This window comes from Saimiri boliviensis, chromosome 3, assembly GCF_048565385.1.
Source record: "Saimiri boliviensis isolate mSaiBol1 chromosome 3, mSaiBol1.pri, whole genome shotgun sequence".
Classification (NCBI taxonomy): domain Eukaryota; kingdom Metazoa; phylum Chordata; class Mammalia; order Primates; family Cebidae; genus Saimiri; species Saimiri boliviensis.
In genome coordinates this window covers 65,132,429-65,152,949 of record NC_133451.1, presented here as the reverse complement: position 1 = coordinate 65,152,949, position 20,521 = coordinate 65,132,429, and the positions used below count along the sequence as shown (strand labels likewise).

At 35.4% G+C, this 20,521-nt stretch overlaps 1 protein-coding gene across 7 annotated transcripts in view; it reads right to left on the bottom strand.

Moving 5' to 3' along the window:
• SLC4A4 (solute carrier family 4 member 4) overlaps window positions 1–20,521 on the bottom strand; it is a 500,506-nt gene that overhangs the window by 112,330 nt on the left and 367,655 nt on the right. For all 7 annotated transcript variants that reach the window (XM_074396248.1, XM_074396247.1, XM_039468271.2 and 4 more), the window contains 2 exons: window positions 7,805–7,938; window positions 2,024–2,295 (listed from right to left, as the gene is read on the bottom strand). In XM_074396248.1, the coding sequence (XP_074252349.1) occupies window positions 2,024–2,295; window positions 7,805–7,938 (406 nt within the window). The remainder of the gene's footprint in view (window positions 1–2,023; window positions 2,296–7,804; window positions 7,939–20,521) is intronic.

Below are 20,521 nucleotides of genomic sequence, written 5' to 3'. Positions count from 1 at the left end.
GGTTATTGAGAGTTTTATCCCCCTTCTCTCCTAGAAAGAGTGCCATACAGTTGTGTAACGGTAACAATTGTGTTTCTCTGGGGAGCACATTTAATTGATCTATTAATAATATATATCATGAGTTGACTGATATATATTGTACTTGTTTCCAAGTACTTTTTAAATTATCAAATATTTCAAATCAGCATATAGCTGAATACTAGTTTGCTTTTATAACTATACGACATCCTTGTTAGTCTGAATCTTTAAATTTCTACTTTGCATATCTTTCTGCATTGCTTTTAACTGTGGGTTTCATTTTAATGTGCGTTGATTTATCTTAACACAAAAAGAATCCCTAAGTACTTGGCCCAACAATGCCTTCGCTTATCCTCAGTGTTACTGACTGCCTCATTGTGAGGGAAGTAGTGTTCTCTTTTTCTTTCAATTCAAGACACATATCAGTCTACTAAGACTTCTCCACCAATACGGCAGAGAAGAATGTGTTGCATACCAAAATATCTAGGAGTAATCTGAAATGGCACCCCACAGCATACAAATAATTTGTAGTATCTTGTTTATCCTTTAAATTCATAAGCATTCTGCATTCTTGTCTATAACCATGCTTCTTTTACTGTAATCATTAAGAGGTTTTTCCTCAGAATCTATAAGACATAGTGGATATTGCATGAATGTGCCCCACATTTATGTCCCAGCCCTTTGAACACTGCTATACTTCCGGTGCTAAAAGACCTTAGTAAAAAGTATGGGCTATATCTCAATTTTTATTTTAAGGGACACAGACCTGTAGCTAATTGCATAACTTAGGATCACCAGTACTATTAACATTTAATTGTATGACACAAATGCCTATCCCTTCTTTTCTTTTTTTTTTTTTTTTTTTTTTTTTGAGACAGGGTCTTGCTCCCCTCTCAGCCACTTGACTAGCTACAGGAACATGCCACCACACCGAGCTAATTTTTTTACTTTTTGTAGAGACAGGGTTTCATAATGTTGCTCAGACTGGTCTCAAACTCCTGGGCTCAAGCAGTCCACCTGCCTCACCTTCTCAAAGTACTATACAAATAATAATAAAAACATTAATTCCTTGCAAATACTGCAGCTTGAGTTAATTTCAAATTGCAGGCATGAGACACTGCACCCAGTCACTATCCCTTTTTCTACAAGAGAAGATCTAAAACAACTTCCCTCCAAGTAAATAATTTTTTCTAATGTTTTCATAGTATAAAATGGAATTTTATAATGGAATTACTCCAAGAAAAAATTCCAAAGACCAAGCTGAACGTTTTTTTGTAAAAAAGTTCTGATGTCAACTCATGTTTGGTATGACAGATTTTAAAGTGCTAAGATATATAGACTCACATTCCTTTCCAGAAATTACTTTTGCTGTTACGTTCTTCTTGAGTCTAGAATATAAATCTACTCCTAGAACATCACATTCCTTCTTTGGTTTCTTCTTTTCTCTTCCTTTCTTTTCTTATTTGTCTCATAGAGATAAACCATAAAATTCTACCACTAGGTAATTTCAATCTGAATTTCTCTTTTTTAATTTAATGCTTCAAATTATACGAAGTAGATTTGTATTTTTTTCTTCTATAAATTTAACATAATCTATTAAAGGTTTACTTCAAGGAAGAGATTCCTACACCAATAAAGAAGTATCAGAGGACAGGTTTGTCACATATTTATGCCTGTTAATACATGTATCCAGGTTTCCCTACTTATCAAATAAAAAATAATGTACACATGAATTCCTTGCAAATCCTATAGTTTGAGTTAATTTCAAAATATTGAGTTGGTTATGTTCACATTCCAGAGCTCCTGGTCTTACTTCCTGGTTGAATCATACAGCTAAAACATCTCAGGCAATGAGACTTCAAATTCAGTAGCACAGTTTTTCAGAGAAAATAAAATAAGACTAATTCCTGAAGATCATAACAGCATGCTGAAAATTGGCAAGCGTGGAGCCTATACCTTATTCCAAATACAAAGCAAGGACCAACACAAAGCGTGACGCCCTCACCTGGGTCAGGTGGCACACAGGCACAGGAAAAGAGAGTGTTGTAGCCCACTTTGAAGTTGGAGTTGATGGGGTAGTAATGTGCAAGCTTGATCATCTTCTTGAAAGCATCATAGATAAAGATGAAGCTAATCAGAGAAGAAAAGCCCTCTTCTGTGAAACGTGTGAAGTACTGAACCAAGAAGCTGGCATCAGTGGCTACCAAAATGAGACACAGGAAGGCAGACCACAGGCCAATCCAAAGGCGAAACTCCAAATAATCAAAATTATGGTCCCTGGAAAAAAGAAAGAAAGGTGTTTAGATTCCTCCTCCTTGGAACATAAAGAATAATATAAAACTACCAAATGTCTATAGAATGATTGACAAAAATACAAGATCACTTTTAGCCACTAAATATAAAACTCAATTTTAACTAGAAAGCACTAAGTTTAGGGATTTAGTCTAATGATACAATTTTTAAAAGAGTAACAGAAGTTTAAGGAAAGCACATTGAAAGTAATTATCATTCATATGTGAAAAACTTATTATTTTTCTCATTCAAAAAATATGGTCCTCACCTTCATAGAATTTATAGAGTAAATAATTTGCAAGCATAACACTGGTACCTAGTATGTGTTCAATAAATGTTAGTAGGAGCTTTATGGGTTTATAAAGACAGTAAGAGCAATATATTTTCTGTCCCTATGTCATCACAATCTACTGAGGGAAACAAATCAATCAATGTAATCACACTTTAAAATACTAAGTGATAATGTTACAGAAGGAGGAATTATTTCTGGCTGGAAGGAAAGATGAAGTTGCAGAAAAAAACTCAAGGTATTCAAGGATAAGTAGTGGAAGCTTTCTGGACAGGCCAGGGAGAGCAAGGCCAGGAAGAGAAAAAAGTAGTTAAAAAGATATGTGGCATAAGATGCTCACTGTGTGTGGACAGAGTGCCACCAACATGAGATAGAATTAGACATATGAGCTGGCATCAGATCAAGACAGGCTATCTTCCCATGCTACTTCCAGACCCCACCACTTCTTATGAAGCTTGTCCACAGATCTGATATCCTCCTGCTGAAGCTCAGTGTGAAGCATCTGGTGACTAACAGCTCTTTGTGTTTGTCCCACAGCAGACTTGGAATAGGCCACTTCTAAGGAGGTCACTGTCTTTTGAGGACTTTCCCATTTCTTACAATTGAATTATTAATAGTTCAAGACTCACAAATCTGAAAGGATGGGTCAAGTGTTAATGTGTTACCATTTTATACTGATTCTTTTAAAATTATGTGGAGAGTGCTTTACAATGATTTTTTATGCTCAATTTATCTGTGATGATAAAGCAGGTAACAGTATTATTTGCAAGAGAATAAGAAATAAGTCAAGGGTTGTGCATGCTTGACACTCTATAGCCTTGCTTTTAGACAATGACTTTCTGATAATTGCTAATGATATATCTTAAAACTTTCCCATAGGTAATCAACTCTCCACCTTTGCCAGCACCAACCCAACATGGTTCATAGGTAAGTCTTTTTCTGATACAAACCTCCTCATTGATATCCTTACTGAGATCTGTATTTGCCTTACTCAAAGCCATTTTCCACACCACAGCCAAAAATTGTCATGTTTAATGTAAGTCAGAAACCCCAGTTAAAAATTTTTCAATAGCTCCCATTGCCCTTTGAATAAAATTCAAATTTTTTACCTAGGACAGTGCCTGGCACATAGAAATTACCCAACAAAGACTTGCAGGGTGAATACATGCATGCCTGTAACTTAAGACTTGACTGAGGCAGTTGCTGACACTGGCCTATGAACTATATCACATGAAACCAAGACATGACTATTCCTGTGATAGCTAAAAATTATAGAACATTAGAATTAAAAGTTCTTCAGGTACTGTGATGATTAATTTTATGTCCTAACAAGGCTACAAAGTACTCAGACATTGGGTCAAACGTTACTCTGGGTGTTTCTGTTAGTGTGTTTTTGGAGAAATAAACATATAAATTGGTGATCTTTGAGTAAAGCAGATCACCCTCCATAATAAGTGGGGGCCTCATCAGTCGCAGGCCTGAATAAAACAAAAAAGACTGACCTTCCCAGGGCAACAGAGAATTCTCCAGCAACTGCCTTTGAACTTCTGCAACATCAGCTCTTCCTGGTTCTACAGCAGACAGCCTTTAGACTCAAACTGGAGCATTGGCTCCCCTGGGTCTCCAGCCTGCCAGCCTTGTCAGCCTCTGTAACTGCATGGGCCAACTCTTTATAATAAATCTGTACACACACTCACATTTTATGAGTTCTGTTTCTCTGGAGAACACTGGCTAATACAGACACCAATCTGTCAAATTATGTCTCATTTTATAGATAAGGACATCAAGGCCAATGGAAGTTAAATCATTTATCCAACATCAAGGTTTTAATGACAGAGCTTGACCAGAAACCAAATCTCTTGATTCTTAGATGTTCCCTTTAAAAATTATAGCATCCTTCCTCATCTGATTTGTATTTAGCTCCAGATAGGGTGAATATTAAAGTCACTGTCCTTTGTTTCTCTCTTCTCATCAAATCACACAAATGGAAATACATTACCAAAGAAGGAGATTATTAACACTGGAGTAAATAGTTATCTTCTACACACTTTTCGGGATCCTTCTGAAGATAGCTTTTGCATTCGTTTGTAGTTCAATTTACATCCAGAACCCCACGGTTTAAACCCTATGCATGCCTATGTGAGATAAGTAAACTATAGGAAAAAAAAACCTGAGTTCTAGAAATTTGAGATAATTTACATGATCATACAATGAGTCAATGTCAGAATAACAACTAATAAACACAATTTTGTTACTTCTGAACCAACATACTTTTTCCTTAAAATAAAAATTTTAAACAATTACCTAGTTTTGCTACCATAGCAAGTAGATGAAAGAGCAATCTTGATTTGTTCTAAGAATGCTAGTAGTTGTTTATAGATTTGATGTTTACAGGATAGGATGAGAAACAAATCTATTAACTAGCCAGTGGTTAGGAACAACATTAGATTGGGTACAAAGGAAAAGATGCATGTATAAACTTAAACCTTAGAACCTAAACAATATTCTAAACTAGATGCTTTAACAGATTTATGCAATCCTAGAGTAGTTTAACAAGAATGACCCAAATAAAGTCAATAAAACCAATGGCACTTCATTATGAAAGTTAAATGTGTAGAGCGATCAGAAGGAAGAATAAGAGATGAGAAAAATTTAAGTAAGTTGATCATCAGTAATGACTACAATAAAACGGTATTATCACATCCAATAAGTTCCATTGGTGCCAAGTTTAAACAGCAGTTAAGTTCTAAAAAGCAACAGGAAATGATATTAGAGACCAAAGAAGAAATTATTGTGAATTAGAAGGAGAAAATAGATTCATATCATTATGGTACCACTCAGTGTTCCTAGATATTTGGAGTCATAGTTTCTCAGTAACATAAAACCAAGGATACAGACAAACTGAAAAAGTCACATCTGAAATATGCTACAGAAATTGGTGTGCAGCCGCTAACAAGTAAACTCCCTAAAAAAATACATCCAGTAACACCATGGAAGAAATAATAATTTGAAGGCTTTAAAGAATATAGGAAAAAAAATACTTCAAACAATATAGGAAAATAAATACTGAATGTCCAAATGATAATAGTACAAATTAAAATCCAACTTTTAATTGTGAAGTTCTTATATAGCTTAGAAGTTTTTATATAGCTTAGATAATATATAGCTTATATATTATCACTGCTGCTGCAGTAACATAAACAAATGATACAGCATTGTGATTAAAATAATGCTTGTTACATATTGCTCAGTGATGGATTTAAAGCATGGCTTCTCAGATGTTTCTTGTTGATTTAAAACTGTTTTCAAATTAATCACCTGGAACTATGTTATGTTACCAATTATTATGAAAAAAAGGGGGAATGAGAAAGAACTTGCTTAGTGAAAGGATATAATCTGTACCTCACAATTACTTAAAACAAACTGGGATGCAAACATTTTCTGCAGATTAAGGCTCTGATCACATTTCATCCAATAAATCTTTCTTCTAAGTTTGTTCATGTTTGTTCCTGTTTATAGTACATCCTTGTTTAATCTTTCCACAAAGGCTTTCTTGTCTCACACAATGTTTCCTTAAACATATAAAAACTGTTTGACTCTTTCTATAAACTGACATGAATAAAATTCTTTCCAAAGTTCTTCTGAGAATTATGATAGAGGAGGGATTTATAATAATAATTACCTACAGAAAATTCACAACATTACTTAAAATTTGGAACTTTACATTCTCAAAAGACTCTCGCTGACATCCTCAACCCTGTTTTCAACAAACTGGTTTGAAATCCTCATTGCCTCCTCCACATTAGGACTATTTTTGATAGCACACACACTTTCAAAGGCTACATATGAGTCCCTAAGTCCATGATGTACTATGAAGGTAATGACAATTCTAAAATTAAAATCCTAAAAATGTATAACAATATAAGACCTATGTGAATGCAACAAGGAGTGCCAGCAAGCCGTGTGACATTCTGCAATCTACCTAAAAATTGAGATCTGCCAGTAAAAGCAATTCTCTCTTAGAGGTATCAACTACATTAGAATGAAGCCAGGATACCCAATTTGATTTTGAATCTATTTGTGTATTAATGTGGCCACTTGGATAATTCACTTAACTCATTTCCCCTTCTTAAAATGATCCATCAATTTCTAAAAGAAAACGCTGATATCATAATTGCGATGCCTGTTTGAAATGTCTAGTGATCCCTGAAGAGACACGGATTCTGGAGTCAGAAAGCAGGAATTCATATCCTAGCCCTACCAATGATTTGTGAAGTAATATTAGGCAATGTACTTATTTTTCCTGTATTTGCTTTTTCATCTATAAATCAGGATGTGGTCCCTACCTCACAGGATTGCTATAAGAATTAAATGAGTTAGTACATGTAAAGTGCTTAGGATAATTTTTGGTACATGATCAGCTCTCAATATATATTACGCATTTATTCAGCTGAGTTTTGGAAGCTGTCTTTAGTTTAGAACACAAAACTGGGGTAAGGAGCAGTGAACCAAGTAAACCCAGTCTCTTTCATTATTGAATGATGTGAACTTAATCCATTTAATTTCTCTGGCATATCAGTCAGGATCATGGCAGGAAATAGAAGGCATTCTGAAGTAACAACAAATGGCAAGGCACTCAGGGACCACCAACAGCAGGAAGCCACTACTAACTTCGGGCTTGAAAAGGCCTGTGAAGGAACAGAGCTACGAGAGTCTGGAGAAGGCTAGAGTCAAGGTAGATAAGCCAGCTGACAGGGGCTACAGTGCCCTGGGATAAGCACTGCCAGACTGCTGTGCTAAAGCTAAGACGGTGAGCTGGGGAAAGGCAGACACACTCAGACCTGTCTCTCTCTCTTCCTGCCCTGCTGGTACTCCCCATTAACCAAACCCAAGAGGAAGCCAGAAGGCAAAGGGGCGTGGCTGTTGCCGTCCAATCAGCCCCTAGAGCACAAGGCAGAACAACGGGAAAGAGAGTAAGTGGGGAGGGAGCAAGGACGCACACCACATAAGAGCCTCAGTCCATTCACATATGAAACAAAGTGGTGGCTACCTGATTGCTAAGGCCATTTCGCCTCTCCCATCTGAACATTCCAGTAGGCTGAGTGATTCTTACATCTGCCTAATCACTCTTCTATGCTCTATCTAAGCTATAAAGGTTCTACAATTAAGCAATTCTAATTTGTAATTAAATATGTATATACATACTTGCTGAAATTAAATAGGAGCCTTTCAAAAACTAGGACAGGTCCAGTGCTGCTCAGAATAGTGAGTGGTTGACCAGCGAAAAGGCAAAAGATGGCTCCAGAGACAGCAGTGCCCAGGAAACTCTCCAACACGCCCTAAAAGAAAGAAAATATAGATGTTAAATGATACATGTCTTCTTTTTCTTCTCATTTGTGATATCACTAGGCAAATAAAGCCACATTGATATACTATTAGGAGGGTCTTAGGAAACGTATCAAGAATGAAGAACAAAGACTCTGACCAACATGCACATTGCCACCATTTATTACACTTGCATGCCATTTAGTTATTATTTCCTACTTCAAGGGTCAACCTTCTCTAAAGCACTATAATTACTATAGTGACTGGCGGATACAATGCAAAGGTGACTCTGATCCTTATTAAAATACTAATTGAAGCTTCTAGACATAAAATTCAAATGGTTAGAAGTGAGTTGGTATTTTTGCTGGCATTTTTCTCTTTGTGGTTCCCTGATTTTAGGGAATGAAAACCCAGTGCATTAGCCTGATTTCGCCTTGCACATAGTAGACACTTATAAGTAGCTATATTTTATGCACAAAAGCTGGTTTTTTTTTTCCTAGAGAAATGCCTTTGAAGAAGAGAGGGAAACAAAGAGAACCAAAAAAGTGACTTGTCCTCCACTCTGCAATTTCTAAGACACCAATTTCAAAAGACATTCTCATTACATTTTCATTGTCCAACGTAAACTTATATATGAGCTTCAATTAGGTATTTCTAAAGAAAATCTATGTGTCGGAACATAAATAGGTAGTCTTTTATGACCACATTACCTTTTAATTACATCTGTGGAAATCTACCCATTATTTTCCTTTAGCTTAATAAAAACAAAGACGGCATGTCAACCAGGGTCACTGACTTACAAAACTATCCTAACTTTCCTAATCACATCACTCAGGACCAATGCTTTCAAGGATGACAAACTAGCCTGTTTCCTATATTTTTCATTATTTCGAACCTTAGTTATTAGTTGTTAGTCATCGCAGCCAAAAATGCAATTACTTTTGCACCAACCTATAGACAAGCACATGTGTATTTGTAGGAAGGTTCTTTTGTAGACTTAAAATAATATTTTATAAAGATTTTTAAACATCAAAAGATGACAGAGAGCCTTTAACACATGAAGCTATAAATCTAAACATTAAAATATGCAAAATAAAACATTTTCAAATGAGTAAAGAAACTCTGTAGCTTTAAAGGAAACAATAACATATTCATTGGTAGATTACACAGTGAAACAAAATCATGTGAGCTCTGTTGGTATAGGAAGAGTTCTCTCTTCAATTAAACCAATTACCTGTTCTTAGATGTATGATTTACACCACATAAAATAAGCCTTTTAATTGAAACCACTCCCTGACTGGAGCAGAGTGGATTTTGGGGAAATCTGCAGCACCCCTCAGTCATTACCTGTGATCCTCAACCCAACCCCCAAGTTGACCTCTCCATCTGTCAGCCTCACTAGGCCACCTCTTCCCACTGCCCCAAAAGTTCTCCAGCAACTTCTCATTCACTTACCATCTTTAAAGAAAATACAATATATATAAAATGATTATGAAGAAATTTTTTAAGCAACTTACAAAACTTAAACACAGTAAGTTCCATCAAACTTAGGAGACCATTATTACAATGATTATTCAAAATACTTCTTACACTACTTCCGAGACAGTAAGATTCTCCATAGACTGACATTAGCAACAGTCCATCTTCCTCTTTTTATGGTAGAATTCACTTCAGAAAACAAATGAAAATCCTTTAGATCAGCACTAGGTAATAATGGAGTTAGGACGGTGGTGGATTAAAAAAACAAGAGTTGACAATTAAGTAGTAAGACTATGTTTATTTTTCTATGGCAAATAAACACATTCTGAAACAATCCAGAACAATTCCAGTTCATACAGAAACTAGGATTGACGTTTGGTAGGAAGGTCCCATAGGGACTTCCATTTACATGGATGTAGGTCCAGGGCACAGCTGAATGGTGCCATCTCAATATTTATAGCTGTTCTGTAGAGAGAGTATCTTGTTTATTCTTCCTCACAGGGACAGAAACCAGAATAACACGGAAGGGCAGCAGAATTAAGATGCAGTTATGCAGAGAAGACAGAAAAGGGCTCTCCTATGCCAACAAATAGCATTTGCCTTGATTTCTTAAACATGTAGACACTGAGATTCAGGGGTGTTAAGTGATATGAACAAATTCACATTCACTGTGACACAACAAGTCTTTGGGTCTTTGGTGTATGTACTTGCCCAACCACACTTCACCCCTGGCAAGGATGAAAGGTGTACCATAGGCTGGGATTCCAACCCTTGTGCATAGAAATCAGGTTTTCTATGTCTTTATAATTTATTTTTCTTTTTTTACGACTTACACCAGCGTATGTATAAGATGAAAGGTAGAAACCTGAATGTCTCTTGTGGCAGGACAAGCCACACTCTGGGTGCATGTGATAGGCAGATATAATGCATCATTCTTTATCAAGCAAGGAGTAATATTTCTCATCACTACCATAGGGTCAAAACATAGCACTGACTGGGTGTAAGGGGGAATATAAAAGAGAAAGGACAATACAGAAGGAGAGATTTCACTTTCTCTACTTGATGTGACATAGCTATTAATCTCTGAGAGGACAAGAATAGGGTCTTCTGGCATCATCCATGTTTCTCCTTCTCTCATCATGCTATCCACCATCTCTACATGTGCTCTGCAGGCATTCAGCAAATGCTAAGGGAACCAAGAAGCAAGGCCCAGATGACACTCTAGGTTCCACTTATCAAAGGTCATTCAGTAAAGATAACAACCAATTTCTTCCAGAAAACCACTGTGATTTATGGAAGCCATGTGACTGTTAAAAGGCAGATTATTTTTATTTCAGTACTTGATCCTTTGGTAAGTGCTACAGTTTCCATTCTGCTGCTGACAATTTTGAAACAGAGACAGATGATTTATGATACACACTGCACTGGAAACTTGCTTAAACTTAGAGATGCTTCCAGCATTTCTGAGAAAAGAACCATTTGACATTTTCCTCTTTATAATACAGAACTTTTAAAAATAATATGTAATGAATAACTCTAGTTTAACTGTAACTCAAGTTTAAAGCAATTTATAAGGTGAACTATCAGAAACCTATTTTCTGATTTATTATATTCAGTGTTCACTGATATAAAAAGGAAAATAATGTGTAGATAGGTATAGTTTTAAAAGCCATAACTCATAAAGACATTTCTACACCTGATTTCTCAGAGGAACAAATTCCCTAGCAATTTATAATGCTGCAGACAGCTGAGCTCCGAGGTGTGGAGCAATCATATCCCACAAAGTGCTCTAGTCCGTTCTGGTTGGGCTTTCATTTTATTCTACTTCTGCTCATGTGACACCACTGTGGAACAGTAGAAAGAGCAGACAACTGGCAGTCAGAAATCTGGCGTCTAGGCTCTGTTCTGCCAAAGGGAGCTGATGGTCTTAGGAATGTCACTTCACCTCAGTCAATTGCAGTATTTTTATGAAGAAAAAATTGAAACACAATAGTAGAGCACTGGTCTCTGGAGTCAGACAATCTCAGATTGACATCTATACCATATTATTTCCTGGATCAATGAATTTAAACAAGTTATTTAACCTACCTATGCTACCTGGGGTTCGTATGCACATTAGATCAGATAATGTATGTAAAGTGCTTAGCATAGTCTCTGACTGATAAACACCTTCTTGATAGACGGCAACCATATGTGTACTGTACTTATTTAAATATTAGATGACAGCCAGGAGTGGTGGCTTATGCCTGTAATCCCAGCACTTTGAGAGGCTGAGGTGGACAGATCACCTGAGGTCAAGAGTTCGAGACCAGCCTGGCCAAACTGGGGAAACTCTATCTCTACTAAAACCACAAAAATTAGCTGGGCATGATGGTGCACGCCTGTAGTTCCAGCTACTCAGGAGGCTGAGGCAGGAGAATTGCTTGAACACAGGAGGTAGAGGTTGCAGTGAGCTGGGATCACACCGCTACACTCAAGCCCAGGTGACAATCTCCCAAAAAAAAAAAAAAAAAAAAAAAAAACAAAGATGAGGAGGCTGGACTGGATAATCTCTAAGGTCTCTTCCAAGTGGCTCAGCACAAAGAGGATGTCTTGGAGTCAGGGACATCTGAATTTAAATTTCAGTTCTACCAGTGACCAACTGGGTAACATTTCTAAATCCTACTTCTCTTCTGTAAAGTCAATAGCTACTTCAAGGATAATTATTTGGATAAAATGAAACAATAATATGAAAAGAGCCAAGGACAGAGGCTCATATACAGCAGAGATAGAGTCTAATGTTGATTTCTTTTCCTTGGCTGCTTTTCATATTTTTCTTTTTAGTCTCTCTCTATTATTTCTCTTTCCTTCAAGAGACAAAGGAGATAAAAAGAAAGACAAAAGAAATGATGTGAAAAGATAAAAATTAGTCTTCAGAAGAAACAGGTGAAAAGAACCTCTTTAGGTCTACAGTATTTCCCAGAGCAAATTTTAAATCTACAGAAGTCTTAGACGCAACACTATGGCCATTGAGGGCCGCTTCTTTTCATTCCTTTGCATCACATGCAAGTCAATGATAATAAACAAAATAGTTTGTTTTACTTTTCAGCAGTGAAGTCAAAATCCATATGCAAAAAAAATTGTGAATCTTTTTCAGCTTGTATTAGCGTATAAAATTAAAACATGGATAGTCCTTGTTTTTTAAAAGTCAAGAAATTAGGACAAGTCCCAATTTACTATGTTTTAGTAAAACATACATTTTACTAAAAGAAATCAGACCATAGGAGCAAGACTCTAAATTAAAAGCCAATCACAATTTGTAATATCAGACTTTTATGTCTTTGAACAACTTGGGACAAGGCCTGCTGGGGCCACCGTTACCTGTCATGGCTAATGCAAAGCAAGCACATTCAAGATGATAAAACACTAAATATTTAAAATCAATGCTGTCAACTTTAACTTTACTGCAATTTGATTTCCTCATATAACACTAAAAAATGATTTTTGTTGTTTTACGTTCTTTTTATTACGGACTTTATTATTTGGATTAATAATTATAACCCTGATTAGGGAAGATGAATCACAATAACAGAGGAGGAAAAAAGGCTAAGGAGAAAAGTTGCACAACAGCCTAGGAAAACAAAAAATTTTCTATTTCTTTTGAAAATTTTCAACACACTAAAGTATGGAAAATAAAGTATTTAAGTGGCATCAAATGGTAAAGTATTTACCAGAGTTACTTTCATGTTTCAGACTTTATTAGTTTTTTTGTTTATAAGAGTACAAAGAAATGCTAGCCCTTTTGGTGGTGTTCATAAGGAAATCTGCAGCCCATTGAATAATAAATAATAAAATTAAATTTCTCTAGATATGCCTCTGAAGCTAAAGTTTAGTCAAGAATTATGAGGTAGCCCAATGCCACTGGAGATAAGCAGTCAGGGCTGAATTACCTCTGTGAGTTTAGATGTCAGATCACCAGCACAAGCCAAGCCACATGATCAAAAATAAGTGGAGAAATGATTCGAGTATCTAAAGCAAATTTGGGTCATATGAGAGTTACCTCAGAAGCTTTTTTATACTGATTCTTTATTTCCACTCTAAACAAGTCAGGATCAATGAAAATAATGTCTAGGGAAATCAATATTTTCTTTCGTTCCCCAAGTGATTCCCATGTGGCCTAAATGTGAGATGTACCTCCCCTTGTCCTTCAGAATAGCAGTAACAATTGGACACGCAGACCATTCATCTACACTGGGGAAGGAGACTGGATATACAACCCTCATTTTTTATTTTCCTTGTGTAGGTACAGCCTATAAATCAGTGACTTCTGTCCTGACAGATCACAGCTGCCAGATCCTTATAGCCATCCACTTTGCCGAAAGTACTTTGTTGTCATAAGCAGGATCTCTGTTTACAATGCCCAGCAGGAAGTGAAAAAAAAAAAAAAAACAAGACTTGAAAGACAAATTATCTTCCTGCTTGAAAAAAAGTACAAGCCTAAAATCTTACCAAGAGTTTCAGCTCCAAGTCTAATAGACTGGATGAGCAAGACATGGAGACCTTTCTAATTTTTTGTTTGTTTGTTTGAAGAGCTGTGAATATACATCTACATCATCAGAAACATTAGGCCAGTATAACCTTACACAAAAACCAATTCCAGATGGATAAAAAATTTAAACAAAAACAGAAAAGAACTAAAATATGTGGTAAATTTTTTTTAATCTTGGGGTAGGGAAAGCCTCTCTATATCATAAAAATAAGAAACTACTAAAAAATAATGATTTTGGCTATATAAAAATTAAAATCTATACAGCAAAAGAAATCATAAATAAGGTTAAAAGACATATGGTAGCTCTAAAAAATATACATTTTGTAATATTTCTGAAAAGCAAAGAGAAAATATCCTTATTATACACAAAGTGTTCTTCTAAGTCAATGAAAAAAACTCCTAACTGCCCCAAAAGGAAAATATACCAATGATCCAAGTATAAATAAGTAGAGATAATCAATAAAAATGTGACAGATTCACCCTCACTAAGTAATCAAAGAAATTTAAGTTAAATTAAAATGAACCATCAGTTTTCAATCTACAGAATGACAAAAATGAGAATATGGGACAAAATTCTGTTTTCACAAGGGTATGAGCAAGTGTCCATTATTGGTAGAAGTATGAACTGGTTTAACCCTGTGTAGTGTATTTGAAACAAATATCAAAAATAAAATGAGCATATCCTGCAATCATTCTGCTAGAAATTTCCCCTAAGAAGGTAGTCACAAAGAATAAAAATGCAGCTAATCATCTACACTTTTTTGTTTATAAAAAACTGGGAAAAACTAAAAGTCTACTAAAAGGGGTTCTGTTACAGTAAATTATGGCACATGCATCATGGGTATAAATATATATAGTCATTAAAAATGATGTTAAATATTCATACTGTGGAAAGACATTCATGAAATACTAAAGTTATATAACAGCACGAATGGGATCTTATTTATATAAAAGCCTATATATCTGTATACACATAAATTTTAAGATGTATGGGAAAATGTTAATGATGATAAATTCTGGGTGATGGATTTAAGAGCAAAATTCTCTTCTACATTATTTTTCTAGATTTTTGGAATTTTCTACAATACATAATTATATCTTATTATCAAAACAGTTGCAAGCCAAACACAAAATAAGAATTAGAATTTAGCATCAGCTGAGACTTCCCATGACCCTGACTAAATCACTATCATTTTCTGATCACCAAGAAAATAGGGTGACAAAGGTCTTTCAAATCAAACAACTCACCAAATACACATTACTTAACCTCAATCAAACAGGATTTAATTCACAACTTGCACATGAAGCAGAGTACATTATCTAAAGTTCCTTTCAGGAAAAAGAAATTGCTAATACAGATTTAAAGTAATGCAAAATCCTTATTTTATCACTAAATAGGTCTATTTATTTTTATCTATCAAAATTGTGTCATTCCAACAAACTATCTCTATCTAACTTTGAAACTGGAATATGTTGATAGTGTGGAATAACATCACCTTATATTTTCACTTCAAGGAGGAAATGCATTTTGGTGCCAAAGTACAACACTCAGCTAAATTGAAATTCTTGTACAATTCTCAATATGGTAAAGCAATTACCAATTTGCTTTAATCTTGCTGTTATAAATTACACATAATAGGCTTTGTAAAGATGCGTCTACCTTATCAAGGAACATCACATGTGAATAAGAATGATATAGTTCCAACTTAAGCAGATTGATTAAATATTCTCAGCACGGCTTTATGTTAAAATAAAGTTTCAAATTTGGATATGCCAGCTATAAATGTTCCTTATTATGAGACAAGTTCCCTTAAAATGTGCTCTGTTAAACTCCATAAATATCACAAAATTCACAGAATCTAAAAATCTTACTGTATTCTCTTGCTAAAAGGTTTATGAAAATAGGATTATATTTACTCCTGGAAAAAAATTAAAATTACATTCTTCACTCAGTCTTCACTCTAGACTATGCTTATTCATTCACAATCAACAATGTAGATTTTAATTAAAATACTTTTCTGTATTTCATAACACTAAAAGGAACAATTTTTTAAATAATGTAAGACCTGTCACAAGGTATCAAAAAGTATTCCTTGTATAAGTTTCTTGCCCATAGACTAAAGTAATCCATAAATTTATGTTGATTTAGTTCACATTAAGGTTCCATTCAGATAGTACTTAGAATGAAAAACTCATAGTAGTAATAAATTCTACCAAAATACATTTATACCCTGACATATAACAATTTAATTAGAAGTAGCTAAATGAATCGAGCAGTATACTTGTTTGGCAAGCAAGAATATAAATGAATCAGCCCATCCATATGTGTGGGTTCCATATCAGTGGATTCTACCAACCGCAGATCAAAAATAGTCATGAAAAAATAAAAATAAAAAATAACAACAATAAAAACCAATACAAAATCTGAAATATTGTATAACAGGTTTCATAGTATTGCATTGTATTAGGCATTATAAGTAATCTAGAGATAATCGAAAATATATCGATGTGCAAAGGTAAGACACAAACAGTACCTTGTTTTGTAAAAGCCATTTGCACATCCATGAACTTTAGTACCCACAGGAGGAAAGGGGGTTCTGGAACCAATCCTCTGCTGATTATCGAGGAATGACTGTAATCACGCAGTGAGTTGGCACGCATGATTACAGAGAGTTTAATTGTGAAGGGGAGGATGTGTTGTTTAGGACAGTAAGGCTGAAAAGCATTTGTTTGCCTGAAAATATGACAAGGAGACCAGAGCATTACTGTGGGACTTACTATAAGAAAAGGATAGTAAGAGTGTCTTACAATTCTTGGACTTGAGAAAGCTTATGTTCTAGTCCTCCATTGCTCAACGAAAAAGAAAGGAAATAGTCACAAGCCAGGGCTGCATCCAAGATAAATAAAAGGTCAACTCTTGGCTGAGTTGTTCAGTTACTCAAAGAAACCCCAGCTAAACTTTATGCTACATTTAACAAGAAATTTGTGAATACCCATAAGTCCCAGAGTTCTCTCAGAGCAGCCTAATGGGCAAAATGTGTACCCCAAACTGGGAAATTCATACAATCATCTATGTCAGCATTATAATTCTATGATTCTACTTAGAGCCACTGTAGCCTAAACTGTTCTATTTTGAACATAATTTCATGAGAAATAATCTACATAGCTCCCAAAATAATCTGCTTCTAATTATATATGTGTATATATATGCTCTAAGATAAATGCTTCAAGCAGGCAAGACCTTCTGAACAGAAGCTGGCAGAAGAGTTTGCTTAGACAACAGCCATGCAGTGACTCATCTGTGTTTTCACAACACGTTTCTACCCAGCACCCATGTCTATTTGTAGCCTGACAATAAAGGCCCTATGTGAACCATCTCTGAGCTGTCTGCCTTTAAAAGCAAGGACACTTCTCAGTTGACTCATTTGAGCTGCCTGTGCTTTTGAGAATAACCCACTGCCACATTTAAGAAGGCATGTGACACAATTGCAGATTATTTCAGGCTCTGCCAATGCGTTTCTGCTTAGTCTTGGTCTAGTGTTTAGAAAAGCAAGTGAAGCCAGAGGATTTCATCCCCCAAATAAGCCCACTACATACCACTAATATCTCTTGGGGGTAACTGAAAAAGACTGTTTTCATCAACACTCTACACTATAATTGGGATTCAAAATTGGAATTCTTGTCTATTTTGCTCATCTATCTTTATCTCCAGCACTTAAAACAGTGTCAAACACATAGTAGACACTCCATAAATATTTGCAAAGAAACATGTCAACTTCTGCCGTAGACCTGTAAAATGACCTGGGCCTGACCACCAAATCTATAAAATATTTTCTTACCCTGGTCCCAGGTCAAGAAGACTTCTCCTGCCAGAAAATAAAAAATTTTGAGTGGCAAAGTCCACACCCTTTCAATGAAGAGATTATCTTCCACATTTTAAATCACCTTACTCCCCAGTCCTTAAAATAGATAAAACTAATAATATTTATTGAGTTTCAGTTCAACTAATTTATATTAACAGTCATTAATTTTCTATCCACTTTTTTCAATGTTTCTGCCATCTACTGTGACTTTTAGATGTATCAAATTGTAGTCAAGAAGAAAGACATTGCCAACATGTTTCTTAAAGGAAAAAAGCTTCAGAAGGGAGTGAAAAATACATTCTTCAGTATTTTCATTCACAGAAACCTATAAAATAATCCATCTACAGTTTCAGTGAAATTATCAATGGAGGTTTAAAAATCTATTAATAAAATAATCAAATTACACCTGGAAAATTTCCCCATAAATTTGAAAGTCAACTCCTAGGAGTCACATCCAACAAATGGTTATTTTAGTGGACTATTTAACATCCTAAAGCACTAAAAGCATTTACGTTTCTCCTGAAATTTTTAGAACCCAGAAATTAGCTAATTCCACCAGCAAGGCCTTTTTCAGGTCATATATCACAGAGGAGAAAAATGCCGATTAACTATGTATGTTACATAATAGAGTCCTCTACTTTCCCAAAACTTATTCATATAGAAGTTCATATACCTAGGAGGGATCAAAACGAACCTGAACAGACTTCTTCTCTAGAATCAGATGCAACATTGTAAAGCCAAGTCTTACAAGATTGCAAAGAATTACAATACAATTCAAAAAAGACAATAAACTAATACACATAGGCATTATTGCAATGTCCCGTCCCAATGAGAATGTCCATCAAGAAAAAAAGTGTAAAAATTATCTGCACAACACAAGAAAGTCTCTATACATTCTGACAGACAGAAGAGTTTTGTTCTTACCGCCCTCTCAAAATCACAGCTTTCTTCTATTAACATGTGGCTGCCTGTGTTATCTTTTTCAAGCTAGCTGTAGGGTGTTTCCCCAGTGCCATCTTCTCCATTTGCTTTCTCGAACTATCTGTTTCAGTTATCCTTATGCTGTCATTTAGATAAAGAATAGCTGCCCAACTTGGATATAGATCAAATTTTATAAAAATTCTATTACTGACATCACTACTACAGTTTAATTTATTCATTCTTGTCTTACAAATGAGGGAAAAGGAAAAAACACACTCTCTGTATATTTCAACTCTATGTCCTACTAGAGTTGGTTTTTACAAACCATGCTGCAGATCTCTCACTGGTAACACAGAGATAAGTGTTCTTTGACCAGCACGATGTTATTTTCTAAAATGTTAATCAGCTGCCAATAACTTAAAATCACTGGTTTCACTAAGAATTAGAATTTTCAGCCTCTCTTTGAAAATCAGAAAATGAAGCAATACTGGGTACACATTTATGTGGGCAAAAACAAAGCTGAGTGGCAACTGAGTCTGATACAGCATGTGCTCTTAGAAGGCACGCAGTCCCCCTGCTGTAAGAAAGCCCAAGTTAGCTATATGGAGAAGTCACGTAGAGAGTTTCCAGACCCCAAATATTCCGGACATTCTAGCTTAGGCATCAACACATGAGTAAAGAAGCTGTTGTGTGACCTCAACGTCTGCTGCCATCTGACTGCAAGTGTATGAGGGACCAAAGAGAGAACCACTCAGGTGAGCCAACCCACCACCAAAACCATGAAAGAGACTAATAAAATGGTTGTCTCAAGCCTCTGAGTTTTGGGGTAACATGCTATGCAGTAATAGATAAGAACTAAAAGATAAAAGTATACTTAACAAAATAAAATACAACTGTATAATTTCTCCCTTTTTACTTAGGTCAACATAGATGTTATAATCTTCATAGTATTTCTGTATTTAGACAAAAATCTTAAACATACATGTGCCCAGGAAAGAAAATCAAAGTAGAAAAAAAATCAATCCTCTGGAATCAGCTGCATTAAAAATAATCATAATAAGTTGGCTGACACCACTTATGAATGCCCCATAGGTCTTACAATAATAGTAAAGTGGAAGGCTTGAATCTGGTCCTTTTCACAGGAATATAACTTCATTCATTACTCTGTATTCATCACCTAGCACAATACCTTTTTTTCAAATGACTGGATCAACTAAAAGTAGCTCTGGACATATTTTTCTGTTGATGGAGGGAATCAAAAACATCTTTCCTATCATCAAAACTTTAGCTATTATTGTTACAGAGGGAAGGCAGATGCTATCTTCGAAGTAACCAACTAATTGTAGTTACAATTAATCATATAAAATAAGGCAAGCCAGAGTCTTTACAGCTTAATGAGAATCAGGTCCACCTACAGGAGATACAGCTGTTAGCTTGAATTCATTGAAACCAAATTATACCAGTAAACATGCAAACCCAACTTTGAGCAAAGCACTCAATGGTTTCATGGTATTTGCTCACGTGTAAAATTAGGCTAATCACATATTCCTAAAGAAAGTGTAATCATCAAGCTTAACAGAATATGTTCCACATAGTCAAAGTAGTAGAAGATCTAAACCTTGTGCGCTGTACGAAATTAAAGCAGCTGATATGCTTTTGCCCAAATAGAATTGTATATCCTCATTTCCTTCCCTTCCTTTCCCCACTTGTGACTCAAGCCAGATTTCATCGAGCTATTTTTATAATTACTAAAATGCTGGAAATACAGCAGCAGGCCAGAAGCAAAGTAAAATGCAGCATCCAGCA